This window comes from Channa argus, chromosome 14 (genome assembly GCF_033026475.1).
Source record: "Channa argus isolate prfri chromosome 14, Channa argus male v1.0, whole genome shotgun sequence".
NCBI classification, from domain to species: Eukaryota; Metazoa; Chordata; class Actinopteri; order Anabantiformes; family Channidae; genus Channa; species Channa argus.
In genome coordinates, this window is record NC_090210.1 from 23587588 (window position 1) to 23601836 (window position 14249).

The 14249-nt window shown below is 42.8% G+C and overlaps 1 protein-coding gene across 4 annotated transcripts; it reads right to left on the reverse strand.

Annotated features, from left to right (window-relative positions):
- Window positions 1-713: 713 nt before the first annotated feature.
- crema (cAMP responsive element modulator a) lies at window positions 714-11700 on the reverse strand. Of its 4 annotated transcripts, none has more exons than XM_067473768.1 (8): window positions 11551-11687; window positions 9870-9966; window positions 9641-9772; window positions 8236-8324; window positions 7290-7432; window positions 6773-6961; window positions 2691-2850; window positions 714-2435 (listed from the first exon to the last, which is right to left on the reverse strand). In XM_067473768.1, the coding sequence occupies exons 2-8, from the start codon at window positions 9954-9956 to the stop codon at window positions 2291-2293; spliced, it is 945 nt and encodes a 314-aa protein (XP_067329869.1). In that variant the 5' UTR covers window positions 9957-9966; window positions 11551-11687; the 3' UTR covers window positions 714-2290. The 4 variants fall into 4 exon arrangements, 3 of the variants coding, with proteins under 3 accessions (XP_067329869.1, XP_067329872.1, XP_067329870.1); XR_010910553.1 differs by lacking the exon at window positions 714-2435 and adding an exon at window positions 4654-6109 and having other exon boundaries at window positions 2718-2850; window positions 11551-11700; XM_067473769.1 differs by lacking the exons at window positions 714-2435; window positions 2691-2850 and adding an exon at window positions 4577-6109 and having other exon boundaries at window positions 11551-11700.
- Between the last annotated feature and the right edge of the window lie 2549 nt (window positions 11701-14249).

The following is a 14249-nucleotide window of genomic DNA, read 5'->3' on the forward strand; positions in this document are numbered from 1 at the left end:
TTGGAACTAAGATACTTGATCGTTTGAGAAACGATATATTTCTTCATTTTGCGTTTGATTACAGCAAAAGAAAAAGGAAAAAAAAAAACACAGCTAATGAATTGAACCAGCAGCAGGTCAGCATCATGACTGCGTATAAAAAGGGGGCAGTGGTGGCCTAAAGGTTAAACAAGCGAACCTGTGGCCGGTGAAAAGGTAGTGCCTGCCTCCTTTACACCACCGTCACGCCCTTGAATGAGACCTTTAAGTCCCAGTGGTTCCAGAGAAGCTGCTCAGTGGCCAGGGATCAGACTGCGGTTTGTGATGTGTGGAATCGCTTGAATGTCGTGTAAGTTTCTCAAAATAACATTTCAAAGACCTTGCACAGTTTAGCGACACAATATGAATCCACAACAGCCCGGCTCAGTAGTAAAAGAATGCAAACTACACCTGTCACCCGCTGAAAGAACCGGGAGCTTTTGGAGAAGCATGAAATGAAAATAAGAGGCCAGTTTTGCCTTTGTGCTTTTTGCAGTCAATAGTAGGTTTTCATTACATTTTACAGAGCTTCCCAAAATGTCTGGAAGGCAGGTTTGTATATCTAGTAATTCGAATACTGCACTTGTATAAAATAAACTTAGTTACTCGCCAACCCCGGAAATACTTATTTGTATATATTAAGGGGGAGCGGGAACCCTCATAAATATTCTGTGAAAAAGAAGCCACAGTCCATATTTCATCTGAATATTTTATTAGATAAACAAAAAACAGTTTTAGTTTTACAATTCAAACAAGAAAGTACGCCAAGGTGAAAGAAGGAGCCATTTGACAACGGCAAAAAAGTCCAAAGAAGAGCTTCATTTCATCGCCGCCTGTCTTAAGATTAACAGAAGGAGCATTTCCTCGGGAACAGGTCGTTCGGTTGGAGACTATCAGGGATGATTCATAACACTGTCATAGAGCTAAACACTAGTTAAAGCACTAAGTGCTAACTTTAAGAGCTTCGGCAGCTAAAGGAGACGAGCTGTTACATTACAGGAGTGCTCTTTGTGTCAATTACCAACAGAAAGTACTGTCAGCGGAACAAACTCGGCAACTAGAGAAACAGAAAAAGCGAGCGGGTTTCAAATTCACCAGAAACAACACAAGATATCAAACACCTTTACATTAAAAAAAATAATAATGATAATAAAGAATTTGGCATTACCCTTTAAACAGAGCATGGTAATAATATTTAGCCATATTCAAATACAGTTTTTTTCCACAATGGACACCCATCACTTGAAGAACGAAACTGACGCCTGCAGAGAGTCAAACACAGCAGTTTGAGTCATTTCCTGACGTTTCTTTACAAAACTGAGGTTTTTCAGGTTTTTTTTTTCAGGATAGTACGGCGTCAGCAATCTCATCTGGAACATGACTAACAACGTTGGCTTTGCAGAAGATAGAAAGTTGTGGAGTAAAATTCCTCAGATAAATGCGATAGAATGTAAATCCTAATAATAGCCACACGGACACTTTGGTACTTTCTGTGCTTTGATACAATCTTGTCCCTTCAGTGGTGAAGACTCTGTCGCTGAGCAGGTTTGGATTCAGATAATGCCTCTCTACAGTGGCTTGAAGTTCTGTGCACGAGCGGCAAAACACGAGAGGACTTCTATTGTGCATTTCTTTTTTTTTTTACTTAACAAAAAAAGACCCCAAATCATCTGATACTAAAACTGAGATCAGGTGGATGAGATTTCTCCTCGTCCGTGTGTTTGCATGAAGGAATGGCTGAAACGGCTACAAACAGAAGCATAAATTACACAAATGACACTATCAGGTAAACACAGATGAGTTGCCTGGTTGAAGCTGGTGGTGGATCCGTGTAGCTTTTCGTGCACCTCGCCTGACCTCATCACAATTTGCTGGTAAAGAGACATGGCCGACCTGGCCATGGGTTTTGTTTTTTTGTGTTTTTTCTTTTAGTCATAATCTCTGCACTTCGGCGGTGTACTTTCAGGAAGCACCTGCGCTTCCTCTTCCTGTTCGTCTTCTTCTTCAGCCGGCTCTCATTGGCAACAGCAGCAAGCACGGCGTGCACGACACTTGAGTCTTCACATGCAAAAGAGCGCGAGATAAGAACGAGAGCGAAACTGGCAAGCTCGAGCTTTCTGAATTTTTCCCGGCACACTTCTGGATTTGCCGAAAACCGGGCCTGAGTGAGCAGAGAAACAAAGACGGTCAAAGCACTTTTTGTTCCAGAGTCTTTTCTTTTTTGTGTGTGTAAACAGCGGTGTCTTCAGCCCGTGACCACAAACAGCCGCTGCTACTCAGCTTTGTGGCAGTAAATGTCCTTCAGTGCCTTCAGCTCCTCAATCAGGGTCTTGTTTTGGTTTTCCAGCACTGCCACACGGTTCTCCAGACATTTGACGTACTCTTTCTTTTTCCTGCGACACTCTCGAGCTGCCTCCCTGCAGAGGAAAGAGGATGAAAGCATGATTTTGATTGGAAACGCCACTTAACTCTGAGAGGCAACGCAAGTTCCAGGCTTATGTAGATACTGTCCCAGACACCCAGACATGAACCTACTGCAGCAACACCTGCTCAAACATTTACACATTTCTAAAAGCTGCAGCTTTGACCTTTGCCCTACATGTGAACGTCAAAGCTTGCAACACCAGCGAGTGAATTAGGGAACGATGTGCGGAAGCCGCCTTCGTACACACCTGTTTTTCATCAGTCGCACTTCCCTCTTGCGGGTGATCTCCTCGGCGTGCTGTGACGATGGGCTCTGCATGGGGCCCGGGGATGCGGCCATCACGACGCTCTGGGCCAAACCGGAGTTGGGTGACCGCAGCTGGTAGGCAGGGATGTCTCCTGTGGCGGCTGCGAATGTATGAAAGGGAACTGTTATTTCTTCTTCCAGGGTTATTTCCTATGTACATCCACACAGTCTGTTCTTTTCATTCTCCTCTGAGAAATACAGTGAGCACGTATGTATTTCACCAGAGGATGACTTCCTCCAAATTTCCTCTTAAACTGTGAGCTTATAAAAGTTTTTTTGTCACTTTAGTTCCATCTTTGGACCTAAAGTCTTAATGTGCAGCTGGCCCCAATGTTGTCAGATGAACTGACTATGTCACAGCTCCTTAAATCACAGCGACTTTGACAGACACCAACACTTGTTTCAATATTTAGTTTCAATATTGTGTCTTGTGAAACACAAAGTCAATTGTCCTCACACAAGTATTTTCTGTCTTTACTTTTGTGCACAGATTAATACCTTCTTCTTCTTTTACTTCATTTGAGCTCACAAATGAGTAACTCGTGGTTTAGCATTGCTGTTAGTGTGTGTCAGTAAACCTATTTGAATAAAGAGTTTTATGTTACTATTTCCACACTGTTCAGCTTCGGCTGCATGTAACCAGACGGACACCCTTTGGACTGGAACACTGCGTGAACACACAGTAAAATGTTAACAGAGGTTAACTCCATTAACTCTTCAGAATGTGCTGTTGCCTCGTGTGCACACATGGGTTTTTCCCTCTTGTGGCAGGTTTCCATGGATTATTCACTTGTGTGTTTGTGAGCTGAAGTCGTATTTACAACACTGTGTGATGATGATAAGTGGTAGTTTGCTGAGTTTTGGAGAAAAACTAACCAAAAACAAAAAGACCAACACAGTGACTTTGGAAAAAGCAGCTTTCTGGTTGTGGTTTATTCTCTGCTTGAGTTATCGAACCGATGACTCAGCTGTTACTGATCTGCCTCCGGTCTCTCAGCATTTCAGTTTCTCTTTTTCACTTTGTTCCTGAGAAGTTTCTGTTCCCCCCCCCCCTCCCGCTCTGCACACACACACACACACACACACACACACACACACACACTCTCCTCTTATTGTGATAACACAGTGACTCGAGCTGTGTTGACGTCAGTGTGTGCGTCTCACTCGCCCGTTTTGCATTCTCTCTTCCCTGCCTGGCTTCTGTTCCAGGAAACTGGAGTGACGTCAAACCCACGACTATCTTACTCCCCTACTGCCACCCGCCCATTTACTTCTTACCCCCTCCCTCCCTCCCTCCCTCCCCCCGCCTGCCTTTCTGCCTGACAACCACCAGAGTGCTTCAGAGGTTGGACTGTGCGTGTGTGTGTGTGTGTGTGTGTGTGTGTGTGTGTGTGTGTGTGTGGGTGGGTGGGTGGGTGGGTGTACAAGCAGGATACAGACTGACAGGAACAGAGTTGAGCAAACTAACTAAATGTGTGTTGACTTGTTAGATCTGCTTTCTGTCCGTGTTTTTCCTGTGCTGAAATGGGAAGGACGGCTTCCAACCTGTGGCAATGTTTTCTCCCTGTTACTTGATACTTGATATAACATGAAGTAATTTCAAAGGGAACCAAATGACTGAAATATGTCTTGGTTTAAAACCAATTTGATCTTAGAGCTGAAAAAATACTGCAAAGCTTCTTTTCCCTGTCCTTCTCTGCAGGTGTAATCTTACACACATGCATACACGTCCCACTAAAGTGTAGCAAAGAAACAGACTGAGTTTTGCACACGAATCATAAAAAAACATGAAACTCATACCTGACTCAGTCTCATCCCCAGTTACAGCCATCTCCTGTTTCCAATAATCCAGCACCGCGGCAGCAAAGCACCTCTACACACACAAAAAAACACCACTCTTCTACCTTTACTCCTGTCTGCGTGACTTGAGTCTCTCTTTCTTCTTCTTCCTTTTGCCTCTCAGCTGCTCTGCCTGCATCAGAGTGGTCACTCGTTGACTTTGCAGCCCGATTACAATTACAGGCATTGACATCACAATGACATCACTGCTGCCTGCTGAAGTCAGTAAAAAAAACCCTGGATTAGTTCCTCCCACCTCAACCCCCCTCCTTTGTGGATCAGACTCTGAAGTATGGCAACACAATGTGAACTGGGCAGGCAGGCAGGGAGGGAGGCAGGCAGGGAGGGGGGGGAGCTGAAGGGGGTGGTGGCAGGGGCCAGGTTGTATTTTTAGCCCTAGTGACGCAACTAGAGAGACGCTCAACAAACAAGAGGATATTATTGTGTCCCAAGTGGCTGCCGTGCAAACTGTTGAGCACCCTAACTAGTTATTGTGTGTGTGTGTGTGTGTGTGTGTGTGTGTGTGTGTGTGTGTGTGTGTGTGTGTGTGTGTAAAACAACAGAGGAAGGAAGACAGAATTTTACGTTATGACTTTGCCACATGTTCACTACTCAAATTGTTAAATTCTAAAGCAAAAACCAAGTCTGGGAGAAAAGTTTCCCGACGGGAAAGTCCTCCAAACAGGAAATGATGCATTAATTTAGAGACAGTTTCTTCAGAAGAAGCAGACAAATGAATGGGTGTTTACATACAGAAAACCCCCATAGATAACAGTTCTTTGAGTCTCTGTGAGCAAATACAATTTCAATTTCAGCTTCAGACTCTGAAGGTCTGAACGAGGTTCGAAGTAGACAGTTGTTTTCTTAAGTAGTAAATGTCAATCATTCAAACGATGGGATCAATTTTTATGCACTTTTTCCTTTGTTTTTCTCAAACATAACATCTAGTGTGACACATGTTACTGTAACTTCACAGGCTCTTTTGATGGAAACTGAAACATCTGGATTTGGAAAGCGACTTGCTTAGTCACTCTGGTCTCTCAGTAAAGCTCCAGTTTCTGTTATCTCTCAGCCGTAGAAGGAACATGTACAACATCAGAGAGCAGTCTGCAAGAGCAGAGAGGCCCATTTTCAGCTGATCACCACATGCAAGTAGCACGAAGAAAGGAACACAGAGCCCTGTACTCCGTGTAACCTGATCAGAGCAGCAGAAACGCATTGCTGTTTGGTCTGTCTGGATCCACTGAAGCGTCCAATGACTACTCCCTGTGGACATATCTACTGCGTGAGTTGTATTAAAAGCTCCTGGGACAAAGAGGATGAAATAGCTGAGAAAAAAAAATATTGCACAGCTGCCAATACAGTGTTGCAAACGAGCAAAAACGACTGGACTCAAAGATGATCACACCTGAAGATGAGATCTCAGAACTGTCGAGACGTCCTTCTGTGAGGAGATCCGGTCCACCTCACCAAGAAGCTTCAGGGGGAGTATGAGGACTGTGGCTCCTAACACCCAGGGTTCTGGGTACAAGGTTTTATGTGCAAAATCCAATCATCACGTTGGGGATTATCATGTTAAATATGATTTACACATCTTAGACAATTCATTCGTGCTGCAGTGTGTCACAGTGGAAATGAATCTTGTCCCTTAGGAACGTGTCTCTCAGCTTGGTTCACACACAGCCAAAGACACACACAGCGTGTCAAAATATATAGACACACTATACACTGATCTGCCACAACATTAACACCAATTGGTTTTAATATAAAGTTTTGTTATGAAAGTATGATGAACTAATACATGCTCATGTATTATACCTTTACCAACCTTTGACCAGTGTTCCTGTACATGTTTTGCCATAATTCCCATCATCACTGTGGATTAAGTACTTAAAAAGTAAAATGTAGATAATCTGGTTCTTACTTTTACTTGAGTAAAACGTTAAAGATTTGAAGTGGGACTTGTAATGGGGGGATTTCTTTTCGGCTAATTATACTTATATACCGGATTCATTCTGGATACTTGATGCTTGATACGTCATTATAAATGATGTGGCGTGCTGGTCACTGACTGAACATCTGCATCGCCTCCTTGTTGATGATTGGCTCAATGCTCACAAGGAAACCAGGGCTCAACCACTTCCTTCACCATTTGCACACACACAAAACTTACTGAAACGTTACCTTGAAAGAGCACCTGTCCGCCCTGGATGTAAAACTGCTGTGGAGAGTTTCCAGGCTGAGTTGCATACTGCAGGATGGTGGCTCCAGCCTGTGGGGTGGGAGAGCTGCCCACTGTCAGGGTCTGGGCCCCCTGTAGGGCTTCCACCCCAGGGCTGGTCAGCTGGATGGCTTTGCCCTGAGCAATTGCAACTGTGTGGAGTCAAAGTTCAGGTGTGACTTAACAGCATGTTCATTTTCTTCAGTGTGCAACGAGTTCTTCTTTGGCTTTGTAGCACATGAAACTCAAGGACAATAAAAAAACCATCAGTTCACTAAAGAAAAATGTTAAGGTCCACTAACTATGAACTTCCACACTTCTATACTAGCAACAGCCACTGAGGCACCTGGATACTACGGCACATGTTAATATTAACTACTACCAGAAAGTGCACAGAGGCAATAAACTGTGTAACATGCAGCAAGTTGTACCTCTGTACATTATTCTGGTAAATTAGAATAAGTTCCTGTGTGAACTCACTGTATTGTCCTGAGCTGGTCTGATAGACGGAGGACAGCACTGATGATACAGCTGTGCTTGAGGCTGGTGCCTCCTCCTCGGTCTTTTCTTCATCAATTTTAGGAACCGCTGGTGAATCGAATGAAAGTTCATTGAGGATTTTTCTGTGGAACAAGAAGATTACATAAAATTACTCCACGCCGACTTTCCAACTTGGTTGGCGACTGAACTTGCTTAAGACTCTTGAAGGTGTTTCATGTCTGCCTGACTGAACAGAGTCCCAGGCGTTTCACCTTTGTGGTGTCGTTAAAATGCGACATTAGTGATTTTCAGCTTGCTTCTTCCGGTTCTACTTTGAGGAGTACATGAATTTGTACTATTGCAGCAAGCAGGGTGGGGGGTGGGGGGGTAGCAGTGGGCCACAACGCTCTCTTAGATCCCTACTATGGAAGTAATAATAAGAATGATAATAATCATCTTCATAATAATCTTTATTTATAGAGCACTTTTCAAAAGACAATAACAAAGTGCTTCACAAAGGGACTAAAATCCCTCCTTGTTATTTTCCTTCTGCTTACACTTAAAACAGAAACAGAAAGAAGGAACTCAGACTATTTTTTACACAGAACAAGGACTGTGGAAGCTGCCCCCACCACTTGTACTCAACAATCTCCGTGGCCACGATGTACAGAAGGAACGTGGGACCTCTTTCAGAGTTCATAGGGACACCTGGCAGACTCAGAAAACTCTGGGGACGCACGTCAGGACTGCACTGAAAGTGGCTTATAAGAAGACCAAAGCCATCCTGAGGTGGAGAAGCCTTTCCGACGAGAGGTGAAACGCCATCAGGGGAAATTCAAATCAGTACAGCTGACATAAAAAAGACTGACGTTCCACACAAACACTTTACACTCTGCACATTATGAGCTGCTTATCACCCTCTTGTTTACTACTGACGTCTTCTCACCGATAAGATGGACGCCGAGAGAGGATCTCTCGTCTCTTCTGAGTGTCTGTGGCTGACTCATCACCCTCCAGCTCTGCTACAGTAGCAATCTGAAGAAAACAAGCATATTGATTAATCCATAAGCATTATGGAGGCATTTCTTTTCGGGGTGACGTCAAAGAGAGCGGCGTTATATTTTGAGCCATAATCTTTTCAACACATTGCATGTCCCTACAGAGCCTTCACAGAGTCCTACACGCCGTATAATTATTGGTGAATGTGAGAATGAACGCCCTCCTTTTCCATCTAGGTTTGTCACTTAAACGCTACTGTTGGAATAAAACCAAGCTGAAGTCCGACATGTTTTTTCATGACATTCATCGATTAGCTATTATGACTCACATTATTAGTGATGCATCACAAACACCAACGCTGCTTTGCTGGTCTGTGTGTCGATCTAAGCCAGGTTAAACAGGGGTGTGTCCGTGCCCATTCATTGATAATTATGGAAACAGAAGTTAGGCCTTTGCTTGTTGTGCTTTCAAAGTAGAGGTTCGTCAAAGCATTTCGTCTGTCTGCACACAGTGTTTCAACTGGCTCCTGTTCAATAAACAGGCTCCAACACAACTGTAGAATACCACAGCGAAGATGAACTTGCTGATATAAAGTACACAAGTACTTACGGTAGTTAACAAAACCAAGTTGTGGTGTACGTCTGCACTTTTGCACATTTCACTTCAGAGATTCAATCTCTCTCCTAAACCAGTTTCCTTGTAAAGGTACTTTTCATGAAATGACAAAGTCGTCTCTGCTGCAGTATGAAACTCTCCTGCAGCATGCTATCTGCTTCAATTATTATTCATGAATTATTTCCAGACTAGAGATTAGTGAATCCCATCATGACTTTTGGCCTGTGTGTCACATCTTCACCCCACAGGTCACTGTTGCCTGGAGTGTGTGCAGCTTGTGCAGTCGTCTTCTTATCCAGACACAACAACAACAACAACATCTCCTTAATGTGAAGGTTAGACCGATCAGCTTAAACCTCCACTCTTGCTGCTCACATCAATCCTATTAACCGATGCACTGCATTAGATCCCGAGCACTCAGTACTCAGAGCACTCAGAATATCTCAGTACACACAAACACTGCCAGTGTAAAACACATGAAGTATTGTACATTACATCCTCTGAATAGATGTTTGCTTTACTTTTGACTTAACTCAGCTTGGACTTGGACTTGACTTAAATTACTAGATGCTTGACTTTAGAAGTCACCTGTACACGTCTTAAGACTTGAGTTGAGGACTTGACCCCCAGAGGGTTTAAAACTGCTTGTTTTGGCTGATTCAAATGATGACAATGATATCATTTTTTAAAAAATGGAACTGTGTCTAATTAGCACTCAGACAAGTGTGTGCCCTCACCTGGACAGGTTGCACTTGTGGTGACTGTATGACAGACGTCTGTGGGGCTTGGATGACCCCTTGGACTTGCACCGTCTCACCATCAGACAGCTGGACCACGGTCACACCAGGGGACTCGTCTGCCACAGACACCTGCCAGCACAAATCAAGACAATAGTGGCAAAATAAAGAACCATATACATGGTATTAAAAAAGGTGTCTCGTGAAGTGACATTGCTGCCCTGTGAACCTGAGTGGTGGCAGCAGGAGATGGACTGGCCTCACTGTGGTTGTCCTCTCCATCTGTCATGGAATCAGACGATGCTGAGGCGTCCATAGTCACTCACCTAGAGAGAAAGATGACCGTAGAGATGAGACAGATACTGAAGCTGATATGTTCTTCTTCCAATAGAAGAATAACAAACATACCATTGTTGTGTTTTCATGTATTAAACTCCATTTTTGGCCTTTTGTTAAACAGGATATTGGCTCGTGGATCTGATCCACATCTCTTTTTCATCTCTTTTGGTTATGTTGTGGCTTTTAACCGAGCTCTGCAAATTTTAAAAAACAAATATTAACCCTCACTGCACCTGTAGACTCATTGTCTAATCCATCCATGCTTGAAGTATTTATTCTTATCTGTCAGTTCACCATGAAGGTTTAATTGCTGTGTCCAAGGTGCTAAGAACAAAGCTCTGATCGACGACTGTAAACTACAAAATATTGTTGCTTTTGAAACTCTGAATCTGCACCACTATTCAACATGATTGTCACCATTTTTTCCTGATACTACTAATGCAGATCAATACAGCCAAACACAATCAATAAACTTTGAATTCAGCTACCTTTTGTTTGCGCCGTTTTGATACTCTGCCAGTTTGCATGTGAGTCATAAAGACATGTCTGAAGCTCTCTGTTGACAGTGACTGTTTGTTCACTTTGTGGCATGTTTGTATTACATAGCAGCCATTTCTCGTGCTCATTATGTGTGGCAGCCACGATTTCAGACTTCAGGACAAAAACATTACAAATTCAAATAAAATGCAGATTCTTATTAATGTTCGCAAAGAAACTAGGTAATAATTTTAGGGATCTGGCTGAGACTTGGTATTAAAAAGTTTTTTACAGTGCATTTACTGGCTCAGGGCGGATAGATCAACAGCTGGCGCCAGAGAGAAGATAATAGTTAATTTCTTTACATTTGTAGATCAGGGCCACTCAGCCATCAGGCCTGATTGATAGGACACTGTAAACACACTATTTCAATTAAAATTTGTCTATTGTACGAGTTGATTAGAACGTGTTCTTTTTAAGTGAATAAGAAATGAACAAGATCACAATTATTTTAAGGCATTATTCAATAAATCTAATGATTTCGATTTCCTTTTAGAACATGTGTAAAAGCGAACTCTTGCGTGTTGGACACACAATCCCCACCTGTTTATTGGTGTCTTTCACGACGTTGTGTAGAAAGACTTTCAATAAATCAAGTTACACAAATTGCACAAAGGAAGTTCACTTCCTTTCTTTGATAGCGATTGGACGCCTAAAAATGTAAACTGTGCTAGAAATTCCCACTTTTATTTCAAAGAGTTTCTCCTTCACAAACACCAGTTACAAGTAGATGACGTTTATATCTAACAGAACGTGTCGTTTCCATAAATATGACGTATTAAGAACATTTTATTATGAGAAGACGTCTTTCGAGCGACTTCCGTTATGGATCTTAGTCCGTCGAACTTGAGGCAACTCGGTAAACTTGAACAGAAGTGAGCCGCTGGCAGCTGAGCGGACTGGGGACATGGTTGGTCTCCATGTCGAGCAGCTTTAATGAAAAGTTCCCCGCAGCGCAGACAAGTTTGCCCACTTCGCTCCGGCTCCGCTCGACTGGCGCACGCCGAAAAGGCGACAGCTTCGCCGCGACTTACCGAAGATTTACGTAGTCACTCGTCACCAATGACAGTATGGGTGGACGGCGCGTGCCCTCGCTCACGTAGATCCCACGTCAGCGCTGATGCTGGTGTGTTGAAAATGTCGCCCGACGCCTCAGTTTAACGTCCAAGAGTGCGAAGGTAGAGCGAGACGACTCCCACTCGTGGACTTCCGGGTTCGCGTTGTGTCACAAGAGACCAAAAAACATCGTAACAGAATCATTAAACAGCATATGGATATTTATCGAAAGGTTCCAAAACTTTCTCCACTTTATCCACGTTAGACCAAAATGCTAAATGCTACACGTGCTATTCCACAGGTTATTCCAAACACTATTTAATATTAAACTCAACTGTGTGCTTATCGGTTAATCATTTCAGTTCACTGTAAGAGAAATAATACAAATCCAGCCTAAAATGCTCAAATAAACAAACTAAAATATGAATAAAAACCAAAATTAAATATGAAAATACATAGTGATGATATATTATCTATCTATCTATTAGTATCTATCTATCTATAGATATCTATCTCTACTATATCTAACTCTACTAAGTATTTATTATTGAGGTCAAAGTGGTACTGGAGTTTTACTGGAGCGCATTATAAGAAGATGTGGTTCTAATGTTCTAGTCACCTCATTCGTTTTAAATAGGGTGGAATTGTCACCTTTTTAAACTGTCAAAAAGGTGACAATTCCACCCTATTTAAAAGTAGAATTCATGCGGAGCCACTGCATTAGATTGCAGTAAATTGCACAGGTGGTAATGATGTTAGGACTAATCAGTGTATATATAAAATGGTATTAGTACACGCTTATGGTGAGCCAATAAACCAAGGTGGATTAGTATAAAAGTTTACTATGTTAATAGTGATCAAGGTCAGGGTTGTGCAGGAGCGCTAACATAGCTACTGTCCAGCCTTGTGGTAAACCTGTATAAAATGATATTATAATAATAACTGTTTTATAATGTGCCTATACAAAACCAAAGGTCAGTGAGTGTTTTAAGTTTGCAATCCTGTGAGATTAGATAATGTATCACATTTCTCAGTGTTTTTCTGTCAGCTGTCAGCATGTTTGCACAGCTGTTATTTTGCCATCTACTGGCAGAAAAAGAAAGCATCAACTCAAAGAGCAGACGTGCTCTTTTGGCCCCGTGTTGCCTTTTTGTAAAAATACTACCAGTAAGTCCAGTAGAAAAAAATAAAATCTTTGTGCTGCCAATGCTACAAAGGGAGCAATTATCTCAATTTACACTTGTGCTGACAGGAAGAGAGAGACAGAAGATTGAAACATGTCACCTGGACTTCTTTCTACGTGGTTAGAATGCCTATCCAAGCAGATTCTTCAGTCTGAATAAAAGTGGCTGGGGATCATCCAGAGTAGGCCTTTGTTCCACCCTGGCCTGATAGCAGGGATGAAAACATCGCCATTCTCCCAACCGGCAAAGGAAGATGCACAGTTGCCCTGATCACTGAGGATTAGTACAATAAAGTCTTCACCCTCTTAGTCAAACATGACACACATGAGAAGCTGAAAAGAGATCTCTCCAGCAACTACGAGAAAACGGTTAAAGACCGTTGACTGCTGGAAAGAGACCACGCCATCGATAGGGTCACAGACCACATAAATGCAGATAACATCATCATCAAGTGCACCAGGCAGGACACCAATGACAACACACTTGGCCTTCTTGGACTGCGCAGTTAATATTGGGACTTGTGGCAACCTAGAAATAGAAATCTACAAGAAACCCACACACATGGACCAGTGCCTAGGGTTTGTCTCCCACCACCCACTGCAACATAAACTAGGAGTCATCAGGACCCTGCACCACATCCCTACACCTGAAAGACAAAGGACACTGGTTTGAGGACAACATTGTCCACATTTTGAACAGAGAAGACAGAGGGTATGAGAGAGGAGTACATGAAGCCATTTATGTTCTCATGGAGAATCCTTCTCTCCACAGAGGAGGAGGCCTCAGGCACAACCTGTGTCCCATTTTTCAAGCTGCCCTTTCATCCATCACCAGGAAGATTAAGACCACTTCACACATCCACCAAGAGGGCCACACCTAACGACCCCCATCTTAGAGGTTTAGGGCGTCAGGGTCTTAATTGTCACATCTTGATGCGTCCACCCTTTTCCCACCTTAACCCAGGCCAGGGTGGATCACAGGCTACTGTGCAGGATATAGGTGGGTTCCTCAGCCACTTTATCTAGACGGAAGAAGCTGCTTGGATAAGTAGAAACATTTCTAATCCAGAAGAAAGAAATTCAAGTAAAATACAATTCATGTACTTATTTACTTTTCTTTAGTAGAACAGTAGAAATGTCAGTGGGTACAAAAACATTTACTGGAGGACATTTCTTTTGGGTAATTGTACTTTTACGTAAGTACAGTTTTTAAAGACTTTATCCACCATTGACTATTAATACTATTAATAACACATCTACATATCCTTATTTTAGCCTATGTGATGCTTTCTGTGTATGATTTCATTCTGATAGAAAGGTGTGTGCAGTACTGTGGGTAGACAATGTTCTGTACTTGCTGAATTCCTTTATTTAGATCCAAGCCTGGCTGAATTCAAAGCCACCATCTGTCCTCCTGCATGCCAGGAGAGGTCGTACTGTTCAAACGCTGTCCCTGCTCCTGTTGTCCAAGCTCCCCCTCCCCCTGTAATCAAT

Bases quoted from the DNA above. Each gene is read 5' to 3' on its own strand.
- crema (XM_067473768.1), bottom strand. From the start codon at position 9,956: ATGGACGCCTCAGCATCGTCTGATTCCATGACAGATGGAGAGGACAAC. The intron at 2,851-6,772 runs GTAACGTTTCAG...ATACATTCGCAG, and splicing joins CGGACAGGTGCTCTTTCAAG to CCGCCACAGGAGACATCCCT. The intron at 2,436-2,690 runs GTGTGTACGAAG...TTTCCTCTGCAG, and splicing joins GTGCGACTGATGAAAAACAG to GGAGGCAGCTCGAGAGTGTC.